This window comes from Arabidopsis thaliana, chromosome 3 (genome assembly GCF_000001735.4).
Source record: "Arabidopsis thaliana chromosome 3, partial sequence".
NCBI lineage: Eukaryota > Viridiplantae > Streptophyta > Magnoliopsida > Brassicales > Brassicaceae > Arabidopsis > Arabidopsis thaliana.
Window position 1 is genome coordinate 21,436,225 of NC_003074.8, and position 21,503 is coordinate 21,457,727.

The following is a 21,503-nucleotide window of genomic DNA, read 5'->3' on the forward strand; positions in this document are numbered from 1 at the left end:
TATCAAAAATATGTAAATCTTTTCTCCAGAGGTTTAAAGACAACGTCACGGTAATTGTTTCGTCGAAAAATGACTATTTTAAACTGTACGGTTCATGGTCACTTTTTGTGTATTTACATAAAGAAAAAATATTAAATTTTATACTCAGAATTAGGTATGGGCACGAAGCGGATATCCGGAAAAATTATGATATTTGTTATTCGATTCGTTTTAAACGAATACTTGATTTTGTGATTCGCTTTACTTCGAAAATTTCCAGATATCCGGAATTTCGAATATCCGGAATTTTTTGTGATATTTGCGGATATCCGCTTTGATACATTTAAATATTAAAAAAATATGTATACTATATAACTATATCATATATTCAAAAAATTTATCCGTGCGTTCCTTAATTGGTGTCTCCGTGTGCTTTTAAAATAAGTTCTAAATACCAAACATAACCGTTGTTGGTATCACCGGTCAACAAAATATTATCAAACTAATTCCAAAACTAAAACCCGATAGTTTTTTGATGCCATTGATCAAAACATAACATAAAAAAAAATGATCAAACAAACATCTTAACATAAAAACATAAAATGACAACAATACACAAACTATTTATGATATCTATATATAGATATACTATATTTTCTAATATATATAAAAAGATACGGATCGAAGCGGATATTCGATTTTTTAAAAAACAATATTTATTATTTGATTCGATTTTTACGAATACTATATTTTTCTATTTGCTTTGCTCCAAAATCTTACGAATATTCGGATTTTTCGAATCAAATTAAATCAAATACCGAATCGAAACGGATCAAATCAAATCAAATCAGAATATTGAGCTAGCTGAATGAATGAGATAACCTAAGAATCCAAAAGTTGATAGTGTTCCCTTTCCGAATTCCAATAGTAGCTTGATAACATTTATTTAACGGCGATAAATTCAACCGTTAGTTTGATTACCAATCAAATAATTGCTTGCAATAGACGGATGAAACGAGTGGTAAGAATAGGTGATTGAAACAAACGGTTAAAAGCTTAAACAAAATAGGTGAGTTTGCAACCTCTCTTGTTCACCATTGGAATATTTTAGTTATTTAACGTTTCTTAGATTTTTAAAACTGTAATGTATTTGAATTATTTACTAAAGAGTTTTGTTTTTCTTTGTTTTTTAAATATTTTTAGTTATTTATTAAATATTTTAATTTAGTTTTTTTTTTTTACTGTTTAACCGTTTGTTACTAATCATAACTATTATTTAACGGTTCATTTTAAATTATTTATCATTTTTTCTTTTAATATATTTTCTAACCGTTTTTTTTTATCAGTCTTTTTTGTAAGTGTTAAATAAAATAACCGCCTTATTTAAACGATATTACCAATTGGTTTAATTTTAGGTTGTTCATCTTTTCTAACCGTTTTTTTCTACCCGCCTTTTTCTGTAACTGCTAAAAAACATAACCGTCTCATTTAAACGATGTTTACCCATTGCAAACCATTTTCCTTAAACAAGCGGACAATATTTAAATTGCAATGAAAGCGAGTTATGAGTTCTTTTGGCCTAAACTTCCCAATTTTATCTCTCTTTTTCCCACTAATCTTCTAACAATTTTAATTAACAGTGACAACTTACAAGTACTTAGGTAACCAAGTATATTTCCCTATTGTAAAACCTAATTATGAGTTGTGATGATCACCTTTTCTCCTTTTGACGAACGCTTAGGACCTAACTTATTGCAACAATGGCCTAACTAAAACTTAAATGCGATTTGCATTCAATTCTCAAATGGGCCTCTTTAGTTAACATGTTATCTCCGTTCATCTGACGTGTCATAGCTCAGATCAAAGGTTAATCTACTCGTAAATCCAACGACCAAAGAAACGAAGCGTACGTTACTAACATACACGTGCACGCACTGTAACCATCTCTCTCTCTGCTCTTCTCCTTCAATGAAATGATTCGTCACCCAAAGAAAGATCTGCAACTTCACCACCGGACCAGTCTCTCTCTATCTCTTCTGTCTCTCTACCTCGCGCGACGAATCAATCATGACTGAAGAACAAGACCTCATCGACCAATCACCACCACCTTCAGCACCCGACCCTGAACCAAACTCGAGCACGAATCCGAATTCAGTAATCCATCCAAGGCGTGTGTCTTTCGAGCACGGACTCCTCCCGATCCAGAAACTCGTTTTCACCGACCCGATCCAAACCTTAGCCCCTGTCAAGCAGAAGCTAGCCGATGCGGCTTCGAATAACCGCGTTGGATCGGCTGCAATCGCCGACGTTCTCCAGATCTCCGGCGACCATGCGCGTCTCGTTCTCGAGACTCTCGGTTCGGTGCTTCATTCCGAGTCTGACCCTCTGGTTCGGGCGAAACCTGAGGAAGTTGATTCCGTCGGAGCTGATTTGCGGGATCTTATTTTGTTCCTGTACATTCAATCGTATAAGAAGTTGCTTCCTAGGACGCATAAGGACTCCGCAGCGGTGGCTGATGTTTGGCCATCGACTTCAGCTTTTGATGGATACTTGTCTGCGTTATCGCCAATTCAGGCAAGTTTCTTACTTTTTTTGGCCCTCTTATTATAATGTGCCTCAATCCCAGCGCCTGCGATTTGTTTGGTATTGAAATGGAACTGTTGTACTCGAGTATGGAATTGGAACGTGGTAGAGAATAACTTATTTCCATTTCGCATTGTATTTAACTAAAATTTGCAATGCAAGTTTAAGTTTTCTGAGTCATTTGATTTACCTGAAACTTAGAGTTAAGCAATGTCGGAAATTTGGGTGATTAATTGAATTGATGGTGGCTATAGTTTCGTAACAATTCTCAATGAGGAAGATGCTTACTTGTATTTAATTGCCAGTCCCCTTTCTCTGATGACTCTGGGGCAATGGTAATTGGTTAGTTTACTAACTAAAGTCAAACAGTCGCCAGCTTGCTTTGTTTTGTGGTTCGGAATCTGATTCTTTTTCCGTTGTACCTTATTTTGTTTGGTCCTTTCACGTGGTTTATTTGGTGATAATGCTTGGTGTGTTCTTGAATTTTGACTCGGGTCTCCAGTCCTGTAATATTCTGTTTCCTGTGTGGTATGGATGTTCTATTGAGTCTTTTAGAAAACAGTCATATAATCTTAAGCTTTTCAGTGTTTTCTACAGTCACTGTTCTTTGGTATTCTATCGTTTCTCATCACATGGGTCGAACCAACTTTATTGGAGCTAAAATTGTTATTTATATCTCCTTTTCATCATTTCTGCAGCTTGTTCGCAGCAACAGCCGTCGATTTATGCCATCACAGGCAGATGATGAAGCTCATCAGTTGTCATATCTGCAAAAACATTTAGCAAACATCATTTCTCTCCTTGCAGAGCCTGTGGAGGGAGAAGGAGATGAATCATTGGTAAGTTCTAATCTTTCTTATATTCTCAGGGGGTGTCACTGTTCTAAGCTACAAGAATATAAAATTCTGATGTTGGAATAAGAATTTTTTAGGAAATGAAAGAGAACACAAGTTAATTTTTTTTTTCTTGTCCAATATCGTTCAGGTTTTCTCTATGGAGGCGTTCGAGCATCTGCGTTTTCTTGTTCAGTTTGGTGATAAGGGATCTGATGTATCTCCATTGAGCCAAGCTACTCCTTTTTTTGCAAATTCTGATCCGGATATGCCCGCTGTTCCAGTCCCCGCTTCCCAAGTGCATGACTGGCTTCTGCAAAACATAGCTTCCGCTTTAGAAAGCATTACTGAGAGAATTTCTGGAAAAGAGAACGGACCTTCTAACGATCAAGATGATGCGATGTCAGATGTTTGTGCTGCTCCGAACAAGGTTGCACCTAGTACTAGAGGCCCGTGTTTAATCGAGGGAGTCTCCAAGACTTCACTTGTTAAGCAAGCCTCCGATCTAAGGGGTAGATCTGTGAAGGTCTGACTGTTCCTTGTTCCGTTTTTCTTCCAGTCATGGAATCTCTGTGCAAGCATGTCAACTCCTTGTTTTGTGTATTTTTCAGGTTGTCAATTGCCATGATTCTGTAATTTATCTTTTAGCACCATTGCGATATGCAACTGTGCACGGATGTTCTGATACTACTATAGTTTTGGGAGCTGTTGGCAAGGTATGGAAACAATGCTTCTTCCTTCTTTATCTTTTCTGAAGATAGTCAAAGCAACATTTAACAAGTTATAATATCTGCCAACTTTTATTAAAAGATGTATCAAACATAATTCCGTATTTATTTCTGCAGGCAATAAAAGTTGAGCACTGTGAAAGAGTTCATGTGATTGTAGCTGCCAAACGAGTGTGCATTGCCAATTGTCGTGAATGTGTATTCTTCTTGGGAGTCAATCAGCGGCCACTTATTGTTGGTGATAACCACAAACTGCAGGTGAAGCTTCTCTTTAAGATTGTGGTTTAATTTACAAGTTTTATGTCATGTTGCTCTTATTTACCTTTCTGATATTAAGGTAAAAAAAATTGAGTGGCTAGACTTTTTACTAGATTTAGTTTGGTTAGTTTGGTTAATAAGCCGTTTCGGACACGTCATCAAGTCTAGTGGAAACAAACTTGGAGGGGTGGCTAGACTGCTGCTAGATACGTTTAGTCAAATGTTTTCCTCAAGAAGGTTTTACTGGTTTTTAAGAGTGCGGGCATTGTCAGATATTGCTTCTAGTGATTATGGGCTTCTATTTTTAAAGTGCTGGCATCAATTTGACTTTGTTTCAGGTCGCTCCATATAATACATTTTACTCTCATTTGGAAGAGCACATGAGGGAGGTAGGGCTTGAGCCAACGATCAACAAATGGGACAAACCATTGGCCCTGGGAGCTGTGGATCCACATGACTCCCTGTCACATCCTGCCGGTGTTGCTGATGCACAGGCTGAATCAGCTGCTTCTGTAGACCCTGACCAGTTCGTAAACTTTTTGGTACATTTTCTATTTGGGTCTAACATTTACGTCAATAATTGGTGAATGCTTTTCAGTGTCATGAAGCATCTAATGACGTGTTTTTCGGTGGTATCAATGACAATGGCACAGATCCCAAACTGGTTTAGCGGCGCGGAGCTTGGTTCGACGAAAGACAATCCATTTCCATTGCCAGATGCTTATATGGCAGCTCAGCAGAGAAACGTATGTTTTAAAGTTATACTTAACCAGATAAACAAATGCATTTGTTATTTTTGTCCATATCTGATCTTGTATCTGCAATTTTTTTTGTCATCAGCTTAAGAACTTTGAAGAAACAAGACGATCGTTAAAAGAGGCGCCTCTAGAAGAAAACCGGAAACGAGAGCTATCAAGTGCACTCCATGTTTATTTCAAAGACTGGCTTTACGGTAAGAAAACTTTCTCTGAATCGATCCCTACTTTACTTTATTGATATGCATCATTCATTAGGTTTTGACTTAGTCTATGTTTTTGTTGCGACAGCATCTGGAAATATAAGGCAACTCTACTGCCTACAAGGTGACTAATAAGAATAATAGACCAAGCGGAAAGTGTCTTGTTCATGTAGAGCTCCTTCGATCATATTTGGCATATTGCTAGTGAAGAAACCCCACCCCAAGACCAAAAGAAAAAAGAAAAAAGAGAAATCAGCCTGATTCAGTGATTTGTAGTTTGGAACCAATACTTCACAACGTAACTTATCTGCACAGAAATACTCTCTTAAAGCTTTCGTTTAGATTATTGTTTTCTTGATTTCTGCTTTTCTTTCCTTGACATTTCAATCCATCGTTTTTGTTCCCTTCTCTATTGAAAATCTCATCTTCAAATAGAGCATGATGACTTGAATTGTTATAAGTTATAACTTGTAAGCAAAACTGTTTTGATAGATAGTCTTGTCTTGGTCAAATAGATTTAAGTGGACGCAAGAGTTAGGCTACTACCATGGTAGGTGCAAATTTCTGAAGAAGTTTTAGAGCTCCAAAATTTCTCATATTTGCAGAATCTCATATTCGTAGAAACATCCAAACAATGCAACATAACATGAACATCTCAAGATACAAAAACAGAAGGACATGGGATGGAACAGAGATATCCATGAGCGCAGGATCCAGCTAATAATGAGTTCTTGCTACTTTAGTCATTGTAATGTGTGCTCCATTGAAGAAATCTCTCTTAGCTCTAAAGTTCTGCACCAACTGTTCAACACCAATGAACACCTCCAATGGCAGCAAAAGTCAGCCCGTGGCTTCCCATCATCTTCAACGTTCTGATGAGTCCTGGAAGAGCAACGTTTCTTTCAATACGAGGGACGTCTTTCCAGTTGCAAAACCAGTCACAGCATCTTTGAATGTCTTCATCATCGCTCCATTTTCCTCTTCCAAGTATCTCATTTCTGTAGGATCCATGATAATTTCTTCAACCGATAAAGCTTAGTCCTTTTTATGTCAAACGTGATCTAACAAAGAAAATTGGCAGCAACGACATAGTGGAGAACACAGCCAAATACTATTATTATTGGGCCTAATTAAAGCCCATTAATGATTCTCTTTTTTTTTTTGTTGTTCTCCCTTCCTCTCAGCGCGAACGCAAGCTCCGTCGGCAATGGCAGAATCGACGAGAAATCTGACTGGGCTTGGAGGAGAAGCAGCGAAAGAAGAAGATGATGAGTACATGGGAGACCTTTCTCAGTTTATTCCTCAGGAACTTAGCCAGACCTCCAAAAGAAAGGTATCTTCAGGCCAAAATTTTCATCTTCTTATGTCCACAATTGTCAAGCTCCTGAATCCAAATTTGTCCAACTGATTTTGAATAATCTCCAACAAATTTCGTTTAGTTTGATAGCTGAATGAGATTTTGGGATTATATTTAAATTCGTATATAAATGCTTTTGCAGGAATCTGAGAAGAAAACTGTAATCGTAGAACCATCACGGAAGAAGTTAAAAAATCTCAATTGGCACGAGAGACGAAGATTGGAGAAAGAGAGGAAACAGATAGAAGAAGATGAGCAGACATTGGCTCGTATAGTAGACACTCCAATAGGAGAGTCTAACATAGGGTTTAAGCTATTGAAGCAAATGGGTTACAAGCCAGGTTCTGCTCTTGGTAAACAAGGCTCTGGTAGAGCTGAGCCAGTGACTATGGATATTCGAAGATCGAGAGCCGGTGTGGGAAGAGAGGATCCACATAAGGAGAAGAAGAAAAAGGAGGAGATTGAGGCTGAGAATGAGAAGAGAAAAGTGGATGAGATGTTGGAGGATTTTGGGTCTAGACAGAAGTCTCAATGGCGTAAGAAAAGAGTTTTGATTAACTTTAGGAAGGCTAAGGCTGCTCTTGATCAACTTGAGAATGTAGAAGTTGTTCCGGAGAAGAAAAATGAGGAAGATGAAGATGGTAAGCCTGATGAAGAAGAGGAAGAAGAGGAGGAGATCACTGAAGAGGTATGTTCTCCTAGGAAACAAGAGTTGGAACTTTTGGTGTCTTTCATCTTTATGAGTAATGGGACCAATTGATTAGAGTTTGAGACACTGTTCTTTAGGTTGACAAGTTTAGTTTTACTGGTTGCAGGATTTGCAAGAAATATTAATGAAACTGAGAGCTGAACATTGGTATTGCCTTTTCTGCGGGTTCCAGGTAACTGAATGCTTTGAAATCTTCTTTTATCGATGTTTTTTCTGAATCTTGAATGTTGAGTTTGTGTAAGTATACACTAATATGAAATTTCACGATATGTGAATCAGTATGAAACGACTGAAGCTCTTCTATCCAACTGTCCTGGCGTAAATGAGGATGATCACTAGATAAGCCACACTAGTATGGAAGCACACAAACACAATCCATGTCTGCAGAAGCTTCAGGTTGAAAATTTCCTGATGTGGCTGAAGAGGAAGCAAGATACAGAAGGAAGACTGTGTTTGCAGTTGAGGTACACACTTAGAATCTTAAGGACTTGCTAATTCTCATGCTTTTAAATAGATAGTAGGATGATAAAAGCATGTGGAACTCTGATTTGATAAGACAATATATTGATGATAATGTTGATGTTTCAATTTGATCTCCAAGTATGTAACCTGAGTTTCTGTTGGATGCAAATCGTAAACTATCGTAGAGATCATCAATAAAACCAAAGTTCTTAAAAAGATAAAAAGCCATGAAAAAAACATCCAAACGGAAAGGCATTATCGGGCATCATTGCCTGGTTTTAAAGTAGCACACAAGAGATAGTTGATAAGATTTTAGTAACAAACTGATGAAGATCTTAAAAGGTGAAAGAGATTAGACTCAAAGAGACCAATTGAAATGTTGAGGAGAGGAGTCATAAGCTCTTGTGTTCTCGGGTTCCATGTATTGCTTCAGAACCTGCTGATGAAGATACAGCTCAAATCCACCCATTGTGGTGCCATTGCTTATCTGGAAATCTGCTGGCTCCGAGATTTGACTCACAGGAGACATATAATGTGAATTGCTCTTTTCGCCCGCGATGACTTCCCAAGTTTGGCTGAGGTACTGCTGATGTGTTGAGATGGGCGGCTGATGGGTTGAAATGGGCGGTGGCTGAGCCATTGTAACCTTATCGGAGAATGAGATCATCGAGTCGAAACCAGAAGATGGTCGCCATGTATTTGTTGGTGTCTGAAGTTGCTGCTGATGAATTGGGTATGAGTTTGACAGAAGAGAGAGAGCACAGCTTGAATCTGTGCTATTGTTGTTTATCATCTCTGGACATGTAGTAAAGCTTGAGCTTCCATGTGATAAAACATTCATGTGTGGATGGGTTTCCCTAACTGGATTAATCTGCCACGGTCCAGGCCGCTGCATCACTGATCTTGCGGTTGACCACGCAGTAGGATCTCCCAAAACGCTTTTAATCATTGCAGCATTGGGGTTTCCTGACACACAGGAAATTCAATAACTTGTTTTTGAGACTCATTGAGCTGAAAAGGGCTGTGTATATTGGGATCTAACCGTAAAGAGATGGAGCGATTCGAGAGTAATGAGAAGTGAAAAGAGCCGTTGTGGGTTGTGGTTTTCTTCGTCGTTCGTTATGACAAGCGAGTCTTCTGCGACAACTTCTTTTCTCCAAGTCAAACTCAGAAAGCTGGTGAAACCTGATTTGATATAAAGAAAAGAAAGCTTCAAAGAAAAGCAACCTAAATAATGCATAAGACAAGAGACAAGACCACATAATAACTAGCTGTAAAGTTTAAGTTTTGATAAGACTCTTCAATGACGTTAAGAGCCAAAACTCAAAAAGCTCAAAAGGAACATAAAACCTGAAAAAAGCGTAAAGCTATGGTTCCCTTAGAACTATTCCGATCACCGGAAATGGCAAAATGAGTAAATAAAAGGAAGAAGAAAAAAGGGGGAAACCTGCTACATTGTTGACAAAACCTTTGATGAAGACCAGAGACAATGACTTTAGATGATTTAGAGTGAATGCAACAAACTTTGTGTCTCGAGTAATAAGCTTTAACATTGCTTAGATCCATTCTACAACCTTCCACTTGGCACCTCGCCGTGGTAGACGACTTACGAACGGTATTGACCCGGTTCTTGCTTCTGGATCCGGATCCATCCTCGAAGTAGATCTTCTGACCAAACCTGAGTCCACCACTGAGTGAAGAAGACTCGGTGGAAGAAGAACCACCTGACTCGGCCTGACCCGAACACATTAACAACTCCATTATGGTTTTGGCTTCCTCTTACTCAGACAGAGAAAGAGATGCTTCTGCTCATCACTCTCTTTCTTTCTAAGTACTGAACTCTGGAAATAGTAAGGACGGAGGAGAATAGAGGAAAGAAAATGTGGTTTTGCAGATTTTAGATGTTGCTATCTTTTAAAGAATCAGAGAGAAGAGAAGAGAGAGAAAGAAAGAAAGAGAAGCTGACAAAAGAAGAGACACTCAAGAGTGATTGACACTAGTCCACGACAGCTACGTGTTTTTAGCGTTTGCGTTTTGGGATGTTGGTGCGTTTTGGTGGTTTTTGTAACATCTGAACAAATAAACACAAAAGGGAGGATAAGGATATTTTTCTTCTTTAACGTACAAAATGATATCCTTAAACGAGACCAGACCAGATCAGGGAACATAACTCCCATGTAAAAATCTACAGCTAATTTATTCTAATTATTGTATACTAGTTTTATACTACTAAAATAGTCTAATGATGATAAAATCACAAAACTATTGATCTTTATTGTAGTTTGTAAAAATATGAATAGATCACAGACCTATAAATGGATGGCTATTTAACTACTTCTAAATACTATTTCTAATTAAAGAGAAACAACAACTTTATTGCTCATTTTTAAAATTCTAAAGTAGAAAGAATTGAGGATTATGGGCAGATAGACCAGAGTGTTGGAACTCAACTAAGGATGTGACTCTTCAAAGGAACTAGAAGGTTATTGAACACTTTTTGAGTTTAGTTCTATTTTTTTTTCTTTCTAAAAATACTTTAGTGATTCTTTTTCTTTTAAGCAATGAGATTTGTTCTTCTTCTTCTCACCATATCCTATGCAAAATCTTTCTTGATAATTGAACAAATATTTATGCAAAAAGAGAGTATGGGAAGTTCGATTTTCACGGTCATGTATCCATCAGAAATTGTGTACTTGAATTTTCTTAGGGTTGTGTGTATCAGTTTGATATTATTCCTTTTACTTTTTGCTTTAAGTTCCTTTGTTTTGATTTCCAAAATTCTACAAAAATACAACCTGAAAAAAGGCCTAAAGCCCCCCCCCCCCACTAATCTGGCTTGACTATCACAAATCTTCTTGATATTTCTTCCTACAATGAACCTTTTCTTTTTCGCTTTTCACAACTTATGACTGTTTCATTTTTGCATAGCCGTCAAAGAGCATTTTTAGGCTCCACTTTGTTCAAAAGAAAGAGTGAGTTTCAGAACGCCATGGAAACTAGGAGGGAAGAGCAATATCCGAAAAATCGAAGTTTTGATTCCATGTAATGAAACCAGAACGCACCCGCATCAAACTCGGGTTTATAACAGCAAAAGTATCTAACAAAAACAACAAAAAAAATACCAAAAAGGCGGTTTCAAAAGCGTTAAGAACCTCTTTTCAAACCCCATTACATTCAACAACAGCTTCAGCAGCTCGTCTTGGTTTGTTCTTCCTTCTGCTCCCATTCTGCCTAAACCCAATAGACGACGATGATTTCATAGAATCTTCTGTGCTTGATTTTGACCCTACCCCATTCTCTTCTTCAGTTATGTTGCTCTCTTTAGACTCCACTGGTTTCTTCCTCTTCCTCCCATTCTCTGTCACATTTTCTTTACTTGTTACTGAACCATTTGTATCATCATCCTTGTCTTCTTCCTCATCTGTCTTCTTCACTAGCTCTTCTTCTTCTTCTTCTTCATCTTTCACCGGCTTCTGTGGCCTCCCTCTTTTCCTAAAAGCTGGAATCTTTTCTTCCTCGCCGCTCCCTCGATCTTCTCTAGCAGTAGCATTCTGCCTCTTGCCTTTTCCTCTACCTCTTCTCATAACTCTATTCAAACCAAAAACCAAAAACCTCAAGCAACTAGACAAGAAACCTGCAAGTTGAAAAGGTTGCTTTTTAATTACCAGTAGTAACTCATACCTCACAACAACACAATGAAGGCGAACTAAACTCAAACACTATAGAAATTTGTTGAAGAATGCAGACTAAAAAGTGTGAAAAGCAATGTCATTTTTTTCGATATGCACAAAAGTAGAGGATCATTCAAACTGGCAGACACTCCATAGAGGAGGAACTATTCATTGAAGAATCAACACAAGCGCAATCATAAACACGAAAGCAAGATTCCATTTTTTTCATGCATTAGAAGCAGTGCATTGAACAAGTTATTTAACAACATCCAAATACAAATTCTTTCCAAAAAGATCTGAACAAAGGAAACATATATAAGCAACACTTGAGTCACGAGACATTAAACAATTTCATCTCTTAAAAACCTATCCTTTAGAGCTCAATAGAAACCAAGAACTAAGCTACAAGCAAGTTCAATCAATTATCTTCCACGAAAACTAATTGCATGAACAGTCTAAACAAGAAAACAAGCCCTAGTTTCCTTACAATCTCTTCAAAACAGAGAGACAGAGACTCACCTGTGAACCCATTGGTCAGACTGAGACAAAAACCCCAAAAAACCTATAAAGGGTTTCTCTTTTTACTAATTTATAGTTGGGTTCTCAATCGATCTAACTCACGAGTTTCTACAGCTAAAACCCAGATCAGAGGAAAGACTAAGAGTCTAAAGAAAACTGACCAAACCAAACGGAGGAATCAAATCGAATAAAAATCCAAAGGATAAGACTCAAGTTAAAAGAAAGAGATCTAAGAGAAGAAGGAAGGAAGAAAACGAAGAGAAAGAGCAACAGCTAGAGTACTAGTGTTGGTTGAAAAAGATTAAAGTTGATTGCTTTCAAAAGGCTTCTCTTTTCTTTGTTCTAGCTTCTGTCTCTGAGTGAAACTTAAAAGAAAAACGTAAGAATGACGCTTTTTCTTCTCACTACCATCACTGAGACTGACTAAAATGGATCTTAAGCCCGTTGAAGATGGATACGGATTTCACCCACGCGCCCCCTTTTTGGCGCGTGCTTTCACATTCTACTCGTTTTCGAACTCGTTGGGTTCGGTTGGATAAGAGACGACAGCTAATAGCCGCGTTTCATCCAAACATTTCAAAACACTTTCCACGGGCTTCTTCTTTTCCTTTAACGTTTGGGCTTTGGCCCATTAGAGTTCACTTTATTTGTTATCTCTCTATTCTCTCTATCTATATACTAATAATATTCTATATGTCAAAATCATCACATTTTGTAATTCAGCTTCATCAGCTATATAAATTGAAGTTACATCGCTTCAAAATTGTTTTCAAAAACATTCAACAAAGGATTTTGTCACCAGACTCACCACTAACAACTACAAAAAAAACTAAAAGAGAGAGACACATATGATTCTTCCCGGGCTTCTTCTTTTACTGGGCCTTTTATGCTTATGCCCATTAGAGTTCACTTTATTGAACCCGATTTTATATGAATAGTGGCATTAAACCATTTCGGTCTAGTACTCGGTTATGAATGATTCATTCATTGAGTAAGAAGGACAAAAAGGTCAAAGCAGAAAAATCATAATTTCTTCGGTCCTAAACCCTACTCAACAATTTAGAAACCCTAAGTTCTGTTCCGGTGGTCCTTGTTATTTTTTTTTATTTTGGTGTTGTTCTTAAAATTCAGTTCCAAACGGAAATTGATTTCTTCGTCAGTTGCGTTTTTTACCAACACTCGAAAGCAGAACCCATATTTTGTTATTGAATTTGGGTTTTTTTTTGTCTGTGTTAAGAAGATTAAGTAGGAGGAAGAAGAAGAGCTAGTTTTGCGAGAATGAGGAAGAAGGTTGATGAACGTATCAGGACTCTGATTGAAAACGGTGTCAAATTGAGACACCGTTCCATGTTTGTAATCATTGGTGACAAGTCTCGTGACCAGGTTCTCGAAAGTTTTCTACTTGGACACTTATCTCCCTGAGAGAATGTTTTGTTGGATACTAAATCTTCAACCTTTTTTTTTTCTCTAACAGATAGTGAACCTCCATCATATGTTGTCAAAGGCAGTTATTAAATGTAATCCGAGTGTGTTGTGGTGCTACAAGGATAAACTTGACATTAGCAGGTTCTGTTCTTAATCCCAAATTCTCAAGGCTTTAGATGATTCTCTTTTAGCTCATTTTATGCTTGTGATATATATATTGAGAATTTAGCTGGGCACAAGTGTAGAATGGAATGTGAAATTTCTGATTGTCCTTTGAATAAAGAAGATAGCTTTTTTCAGTAATGGTGAGAGTCTGTATCGTTTGTTTGCAGTCATAAGCAAAAGCGTTCGAAGCAGCTGAAGAGATTGAGGGAGAGAGGACAGTTAGATCCAGAGAAACTTGACGCTTTCTCGCGTTTGCTTGATGTTGGAAGAGTCACTCATTGCTTGTACAAAGATTCTGAACGAATTCTTGGAAATACTTTTGGCATGTGCATCTTACAGGTACTTTTCTTCTTATTTATATTCATTTAGGATGACTGCCTTATGTCCCTGTTTCGTTTTGTGAGTAATTGTTACTATTTCTTCTTGATAAATTCAGGATTTTGAAGCTTTAACTCCAAATCTACTAGCAAGAACAATAGAGACTGTGGAAGGTGGTGGTTTGGTTGTATTGATATTGCGATCACTTACATCGCTTACTAGTCTATGCACTATGGTTATGGTATGAACCACAGTTTAATTTCTTATTTTTTGAGTAAGTGGGAGAAAAGCATTATCTAAGTAATGTGACATGACTTTTTTTTATTAGGATGTCCATGACAGATTCCGAACTGAATCGCATTCTGAGGCTGCCGGCCGTTTCAATGAACGTTTTCTGCTTTCACTTGCATCTTGCAAAGCATGTGTTGTCATGGATGATGAGTTGAATATTTTGCCGCTTTCCTCGCATATCAGATCTATTACTCAAGTTCCAACAGAAAAGGTAATTCTTGTAGCAAATTGAGAGAATGTTATCCAAAGTTCCAGGTAGAATTGATAACTTTACAATGTTATGTGCTACTAAAGGATTCCGAGGGGCTCTCTGAGGCAGAGCGGGATCTGAAGAGTTTGAAAGAAGACCTAAGTGATGATTTTCCTGTTGGTCCGTTAATCAAGAAATGTTGTACATTGGATCAGGTTCAAAGCTATCAATTTTATGTCTTGCTAATGTTCTTTCTTGTTGCATGGTTGATATTAAATTGTAGGAGATTCTGCGTTTTCATTTTGTAGGGTAAAGCTGTAGTAACATTTTTCGATGCAATTTTGGATAAGGCTCTCCGCAGCATAGTTGCTTTGATTGCAAGTCGAGGACGTGGAAAATCTGCTGCACTTGGTTTAGCTGTTGCCGGGGCTGTTGCTGCTGGGTAGATTTCTTGAATTAATTTTACTATATGTTCTTCTACTCATCAGTATTAATTTTTCTGGATGTTTGTGAGAATTATTGATGTGTGATTTACTTGCTCTTAGGTACTCAAATATTTACATAACTGCACCAAGCCCGGATAACTTGAAGACATTCTTTGAGTTTGTTTGCAAAGGCTTTGATGCACTTGAATATAAGGTAATGCAAAGTTCTTTTCCTACAGATTATTTTTATATTGTATTTGTTCTATTTCATTGAGAAGAACCTGCAAGGTGAGAGACATATGCATAGTTATTGAGATAATTATTGAATAGACCTACACTATCTCAAGGATAGAAGAAATCATTAAACCATTTTGCGATGTGGTCATATATGGTTCTAAATTACGTTCCATTATTATTTTTATAGGAGCACCTTGATTATGATGTTGTGAAAAGTGCAAATCCTGACTTCAAAAAAGCTGTTGTACGGATAAATATCTTCAAGCAGCATAGACAAACTATCCAGGTTTGTTAATCCCTCAATTAATTCATGATCTTCAAGCTGTGATTTGAGTCCCTTTCCGACGTGTTCCATGCTCTTGATATTTTTTATGCAGTATATACAACCACACGAACATGAGAAGCTTTCACAAGTAGAGCTGTTGGTTATTGATGAAGCAGCAGCTATTCCTTTACCAGTTGTGAAGTCTTTGCTTGGTCCTTATCTAGTTTTCCTATCCTCAACTGTCAGTGGGTATGTGAAACTGGATCTGATGCTATTAAAAAGTCATATGCATGTTCTGGTTTTAATTCAGGGATAATCATGCTACTGTATGTTACCCATTTTTTTGTTTTTATGTTTAAAGCTATGAAGGCACTGGGAGATCTTTGTCCCTGAAACTCCTCCAACAATTAGATGAGCAAAGTCGGGCTCCTGCTACTGGTCTTGAAGGCTCTGGTATGTAACTGCTGCACCTTGCTTTCATTCTTGGCTATGAAAATGATTAGGGACATTTTTTAGAGACCGCTCTATCATCCTTCAGAGGATAGACTCGTTTTTCTTAGAATCATCGCTCAGATACCCCTATTTATTGTTTAGAGCTTCGTTTTCATTTTTTCCCTTAAAGAGGCTTACAAAGATTAATCTAAATTCCATGCAAAGTAGCCCGCTTTACTAGTGTCTGATGAATTCTTCATATGTAGCAACGCTAATTATATTCGCAGGACCTGCATTTTGTGGCAGTTCTAGTTAATGTGATTCATTCCCCTGATTCTCTCAAGTTTCTTCGGACAGGTTGTCTTTTCAAGAAGATAGAACTTACTGAGTCTATTAGATACGGTTCTGGAGATCCAATAGAATCCTGGCTTAATGGCCTACTTTGCCTTGATGTTGCTACTTGTCTGCCTAATCCTGCGTGGTATGAATTTTTAACTAAAATTTTATAGTGTCTACTATCCTTTCTAGTGTTACTGATTGTCTAGAAATGTTTTTTATTTGATTTGTCTTTTCTTTCTTCTTTTTGTGTAGCCATCCTTCGCCAAGTCAGTGTGATCTCTATTATGTCAACCGAGACACACTCTTTTCTTATCACAAAGATAGTGAATTGTTTCTACAGGTAAATGTAGTTGATTGAGATCCGTACATTATTTTGACAATAGACTGATATAAGTGCATCCTACAGAGAATGATGGCGCTATGTGTCTCGTCTCACTACAAGAATTCTCCTAATGATCTTCAACTGCTGGCTGATGCTCCTGCTCATCATTTGTTTGTGTTACTTGGTATGCTGCTTGTCCTTTTCCCACACCTAATTTAATTTTCAGAACTATTCCTAACTGCTTTTAAACGCAGGTCCTGTTGATGAGTCCCAAAACAAGATTCCTGATATACTCTGTGTTATCCAGGTATATTTTTGCTTATCCTGTGCTCACATTGACCTAGAACAGCGATTCATCAGTCTTCATCAAATGGACTAATAAAGATTAAAGTATCAGCTATCAGTCTGTTATAACTGCTTTTTTCCAGTTTTTGTCGAAAATCATAGTTTCTCTAGCTTGTGTCCTTATTTATATGTGTGATTTTAAGCATCATTGTAGCTGTTATATTCAGGTCTGTCTCGAAGGAAAGATATCTGAGAACTCTGCCCTTCAAAGTTTAAGGGATGGCCATTCACCATACGGAGACCAAATTCCATGGAAATTCTGTGAACAATTCCGGGACACTGAATTTCCAGGTTTCTCTGGTGCTCGGATAGTTCGCATAGCAGTCCACCCTAACGCCATGAAGGTATTTATTTAGTTCTGCTCATATTTTTAATTGTCCAGTTAGGTTCTGTGTGCGATTAACAAGCTTCTGATTACCCTCTTTGTAGATGGGATATGGTTCTGCTGCAGTTGAACTCTTGACCAGGTAAATTCATGGAATGTGCATACAAGTTTGTAATGATGTTATCTCATGCATTACCTATAGCAATGTTATATGTTGTTCTTGAAATTTTGGACTTTGTACTCTTAATTAGGTGTGGTCATTCTCTTACTAATACTGATTGATATTTGCAGATATTTTGAGGGTCAGATAGCTCCAATCTCAGAAGCTGAAGATAAAGTTGATGTGGAGCATGCACCCATTAAAGTGACTGAGGCTGCTGAGAAGGTTTCTGGTTTTTCCTATATATCTATTTATGTGGGCTTTGGTTGTTACTTAGTGCAGAATCTGCTTCTTTTTTAAGTTTACTATAATAGTTATTTCTCTGTTTCCATTCTTATCTGAATCCATTTTTGACAGGTCTCCATGCTCGAGGAGCAAGTAAAGCCTCGTACAAATCTTCCACCTCTATTGGTTCCACTCCATGATCGACGACCTGAGAAGCTCCACTACATTGGTGTTTCCTTTGGGCTTACTTTGGACCTCTTCAGATTTTGGAGAAAACACAATTTTGCGCCATTCTACGTTAGCCAAATCCCAGTTGAGAATATTTCCATCCTCGCTTATACAAATTTCTTTTTTAATAGTTGTTTGTAACACTTATTATCTGTGTTTCGATCAGAGTGCTGTGACTGGTGAGCACACATGTATGCTTTTAAAACCCTTAAAGAATGATGAACTAGAAGTCAACGAGTCCGATGAGTTGGGATTCTTTACTCCCTTCTATAAAGGTTTGTTGATTCCTTGATCAAGAACTGAACTTTCACTATCTTCCAAGTATCTCATAATTTTTGTTCAGATTTCAAGATAAGGTTCTCTAAGCTGTTGAGTGACAAATTCAAGAAGATGGACTATAAACTTGCAATGAGGTAAGCAATAACATTTTTCTGTCTTTACTTTTTGATAACATCGATTTCGTATAATTATTTATTCGTGTCATATTATTCTTTGTCCAGTGTCTTAAACCCCAAGATCAACTTCGCCGAGGTTGATTCTTCAGGGAGTTCATCAGGTGGATTTTTGAAGACACTCAACGGCATATTATCTCCGTATGATATGGAGAGGCTCAGAGCATATACTGAAAATCTGACTGACTTCAATCTGGTTAGATTTCTTCTTTCTTTTAAGAATGGTTTACTTTTGAAAATGTCTGTGAACTAAATTGACATTTTTGGTAATGATTCTCTTGGAACCAAAATTGGACGTTGAAATGGTGCAGAAGTAAAAACATATGCCTTTGTTGTAAACTGCTTTCAGTTCTCCTTCAGTTTGTAACCTGTTTCATTGTCTTATCGTTGAAAGGTTTATGACATCTGCAAAACGCTGGCACATCAGTATTTTGAAGAGAAGCTCCCCGTATCACTGTCATATGTTCAAGCATCTATATTGCTATGCTTGGGGTTGCAGGAGACGGATTTCTCCAGCATCGAGGTAACATGTTTTACTCTAATTTTGAAGATTGCAGCCAGCTGGTTCATTATGTTTCAACAAATCCATATTTAATAAACATGCAAACACATTTGAATGTTTCAGAGACAAATGCAGTTGGAGAGGGGACAAATACATTCTCTTCTCCTGAAGGTCGCAAGGGAGTTATACAAATATCTCAATGGAGTTGCGGGAAAGGAAATCAAATCAGCTCTCCCTCGTTTGAAAGAGGTAACTTCATGTTATTCATTACTTTGTAATTGGTCATAATAGTTTACATTTACGAAACCAAGAACAAAGTTTGGATAGTGTGCAGAAAACTTTTAGTTCAAAGTCTTGAGCATTCCTGAGAGAATAAGAATAACTAAAAGTCGCTCAAGCTGTTTATAGTTTTGTGTTTGCAATTGAACAGTGTCATCTGTTTTGCTTCTAGAGTTGAATACTTGTAAAAGGCTAAATTGCTGCTCATGGTTGCAGAGAGAGCTTACCGCTCACAATGTATCAGTCGACGATGATATCAGGGAAGGAGCAAAACAAGTCGAGGTAATTTCTCCTACCACCCTGTGCCGTGAAAAATGTTATATGTGTTACTTCGGTTATAACATTGTATGAAATTGTACTTCTTTCGTCTTTAAAGGAACAAATGAAGAAGGAGAAGATTGAAGGATTAATGGATTCTGAGCTTCAACAATATGTAATTGGGGATAAAGAAGCAGAGGCTCTGCAACATTCAAAGATCTCTTCAAGTGGTATTATCAGTGTTAAGTCTACCAAATCAGAGAATGAGAACGGGTTTGACAAATCCACCAAAAAGAGAAGCAGTGATAAGCGTTCCTCTTCTTCCTCTAAATCCAAATCGTCCAAGAAGAGAAAGAGCCTGAAGGAGTGAATTTTAACAAATGATCAAATCTGTTTTGAGCATGATAAGCTATGAGATTTTGTTTTGAAATCAAAAATTTTGGTTATGTTTGTTGTAATTTTGAGTTATAATGGGAAAATAGACGATGATACGGCTGAAAAATTTAAAGCAAAATCATAGATGTTTAATTTCATACTTATGTGTTTCGAGTCTTCAAAAAAGAGAGATCAGCATAAAGAGATATGTCATTTTAAACTGGTCCAAATCTACAAAATATATTGATGTTAATGCAAATATGTAATGATGGCTTGGATCGAGTCAGAGAAGGTGGATACAATTGATGATGATGAGCGTAAATGATTGAAATTTGCAAGTGATATGATGTAGTGAAAGATTTTCAAATGATTATATGATGATCACTTTTATTTAATTTCTTCTATGACTTTACAAACTCTTCTATCAATTTGCTTCTCTTAGTTATCAAAAACAAAAAAAAAATTGCTATCAACTATTTCGCGTGTATATAACTTTGAGTGTATGGGTATAACGTACTACCATCCATTTCTATTGAATGTCGCAATTTTAGATTCCTATTATATGTTTTTATTCTTGAAAAATGGCCACTCCACGATTGGATTTCTACTTAAGTAATTGTATATTAACATTCACAAAATAATACTTAACCTATGCTGAATTGATTACTCGGTCCCATAAAAATATTCTTACAAATAAGAATTAGAGATGAACATATAAGCTTAAACATCAAGAAAAATATTCCCTAACCAAAACATGTATGATACTTTTGTATTAAACATATACTCAAATTTGAAAGTTTTGGTATCCAAAATCTTAGAAAGGATTGAGATGGATACTGATCATATGCCACCGTTAAGAATTATGCATTAATCATATGTTTACTTTCGCACGTATATGTGATGTAAACATGGAACCAGCTGGTTAACAAAAGGTAAAAATGAATGATAGAAGAAAAGAGGAGTAGTTGCAAGTAGTGGTTAAAAGATTGATACCAACTCTTTTATCGTCCGTGTCATCTATGGATCCTCCGCACGCGTTGCTGATGCACTTTGGAGACACCTCTTTCTTACCTTGCCTTCTTCTCCACTCTCTTCTTTCCTCCTTCCTCTATTTCTTCCTACTTTATGTATGATATTTGTACATTTTACTTTACAAACTTATGAAAATTGAAATGATGTAGCTAAATTGAAGTAAGTTAAGGTTAGTTCATTCATGCATGGATCTACAAGATTCATTGAATATATACGCATATACGGAATTGAGATCATATTATCTTAAAGTCGAATAAGACTCTTACTTTTAAAATATCTAGAAATTCGAACTATCACATGTACACATAAAGTTTAGGTTAACAACATTAACACAAAACATAGGCAGGTTTCATGTCATGGCCAAATTTGTATTGAAAATAATTTTCAATGCTCTAATTTGGTGAACCTTTAAAGTCAAAGAGTTCAGTTCGTCAATAGAAACTAATTTGGTATCTAATTACAAAGAATGATAGTAAGTTTCTTAGAAAATAATTAGAGCTTTTTTCCACAAGTCCAAAATGAAAATCGTAATGTAACGCGGAAATTTGCATAAAAGTTACTTATATTGGTCAAATTGATGTATGTGATGCCAATTAAATGTCTTTCAGTATGCATTATTGTTAAAACATATACCAAACAACAATCCTAGGTACCCTAATCTACTAAGTACTACCTTGACCAGTTGATAAAGATAAGTCAATACAATATACTTTTTGTAATCGATAGGAAGGGTTCTAAGAGTTACGGTGATTTAAATCAAAATTGTTATTTCTATCTCATTATGCGTCAGAAACTCTTAATAAAGTTTGATTACGCACAAAGACTAAACTTCAAAATCTTTATTGCATTGCTACAT

General features: G+C 36.8%; 6 protein-coding genes across 9 annotated transcripts; 3 read left to right on the forward strand and 3 right to left on the reverse strand.

The window, feature by feature from the left end:
- The first annotated feature begins 1,850 nt into the window (after positions 1–1,850).
- AT3G57890 (Tubulin binding cofactor C domain-containing protein) lies at positions 1,851–5,861 on the forward strand. Of its 2 annotated transcripts, NM_001203191.1 has the most exons (10): positions 1,860–2,553; positions 3,065–3,172; positions 3,261–3,401; positions 3,547–3,921; positions 4,007–4,111; positions 4,241–4,381; positions 4,720–4,923; positions 5,035–5,127; positions 5,222–5,333; positions 5,428–5,664. In NM_001203191.1, exons 1-10 carry the CDS (start codon positions 2,047–2,049, stop codon positions 5,469–5,471), a joined length of 1,830 nt encoding a protein of 609 aa, NP_001190120.1. In that variant the 5' UTR covers positions 1,860–2,046; the 3' UTR covers positions 5,472–5,664. The 2 variants fall into 2 exon arrangements, with proteins under 2 accessions (NP_567059.1, NP_001190120.1); NM_115651.3 differs by lacking the exon at positions 3,065–3,172 and having other exon boundaries at positions 1,851–2,553; positions 5,428–5,861.
- A 195-nt stretch (positions 5,862–6,056) lies between these two features.
- Positions 6,057–6,350, reverse strand: AT3G57900 (import inner membrane translocase subunit Tim17/Tim22/Tim23 family protein; the record flags this gene model as incomplete). Its single annotated transcript, NM_115652.1, has 2 exons — positions 6,057–6,161; positions 6,249–6,350. The coding sequence occupies 2 exons, from the start codon at positions 6,348–6,350 to the stop codon at positions 6,057–6,059; spliced, it is 207 nt and encodes a 68-aa protein (NP_191349.1).
- Positions 6,351–6,417: 67 nt separating this feature from the next.
- AT3G57910 (D111/G-patch domain-containing protein) lies at positions 6,418–9,959 on the forward strand. The gene is made up of 4 exons (NM_115653.4): positions 6,418–6,672; positions 6,839–7,384; positions 7,512–7,577; positions 7,685–9,959. Exons 1-4 carry the CDS (start codon positions 6,547–6,549, stop codon positions 7,742–7,744), a joined length of 798 nt encoding a protein of 265 aa, NP_191350.1. The 5' UTR covers positions 6,418–6,546; the 3' UTR covers positions 7,745–9,959.
- SPL15 (squamosa promoter binding protein-like 15) lies at positions 8,019–9,811 on the reverse strand. Its single transcript, NM_115654.3, has 3 exons — positions 9,315–9,811; positions 8,910–9,052; positions 8,019–8,833 (listed from the first exon to the last, which is right to left on the reverse strand). Exons 1-3 carry the CDS (start codon positions 9,626–9,628, stop codon positions 8,226–8,228), a joined length of 1,065 nt encoding a protein of 354 aa, NP_191351.1. The 5' UTR covers positions 9,629–9,811; the 3' UTR covers positions 8,019–8,225.
- A 672-nt stretch (positions 9,960–10,631) lies between the features above and the next one.
- Positions 10,632–12,618, reverse strand: AT3G57930 (rho GTPase-activating gacO-like protein). 2 transcript variants are annotated; one of them, NM_115655.3, is made up of 2 exons: positions 12,058–12,618; positions 10,632–11,501 (listed from the first exon to the last, which is right to left on the reverse strand). In NM_115655.3, the coding sequence occupies exon 2, from the start codon at positions 11,449–11,451 to the stop codon at positions 11,026–11,028; it is 426 nt and encodes a 141-aa protein (NP_191352.1). In that variant the 5' UTR covers positions 11,452–11,501; positions 12,058–12,618; the 3' UTR covers positions 10,632–11,025. The 2 variants fall into 2 exon arrangements, with proteins under 2 accessions (NP_191352.1, NP_001319787.1); NM_001339899.1 differs by having other exon boundaries at positions 10,632–12,618.
- Positions 12,619–13,029: 411 nt separating this feature from the next.
- Positions 13,030–19,802, forward strand: AT3G57940 (GNAT acetyltransferase (DUF699)). 2 transcript variants are annotated; one of them, NM_115656.4, is made up of 26 exons: positions 13,030–13,440; positions 13,532–13,623; positions 13,815–13,986; positions 14,084–14,206; positions 14,294–14,467; positions 14,551–14,661; positions 14,755–14,888; positions 14,992–15,085; positions 15,296–15,394; positions 15,486–15,622; positions 15,735–15,826; positions 16,163–16,286; positions 16,397–16,484; positions 16,551–16,650; positions 16,721–16,773; positions 16,979–17,155; positions 17,241–17,278; positions 17,428–17,521; positions 17,654–17,833; positions 17,916–18,024; positions 18,093–18,162; positions 18,250–18,397; positions 18,596–18,724; positions 18,827–18,952; positions 19,199–19,264; positions 19,359–19,802. In NM_115656.4, exons 1-26 carry the CDS (start codon positions 13,336–13,338, stop codon positions 19,608–19,610), a joined length of 3,087 nt encoding a protein of 1,028 aa, NP_191353.2. In that variant the 5' UTR covers positions 13,030–13,335; the 3' UTR covers positions 19,611–19,802. The 2 variants fall into 2 exon arrangements, with proteins under 2 accessions (NP_191353.2, NP_001190121.1); NM_001203192.1 differs by having other exon boundaries at positions 13,220–13,440; positions 17,654–17,818; positions 19,359–19,737.
- The last annotated feature ends 1,701 nt before the right edge of the window (positions 19,803–21,503 follow it).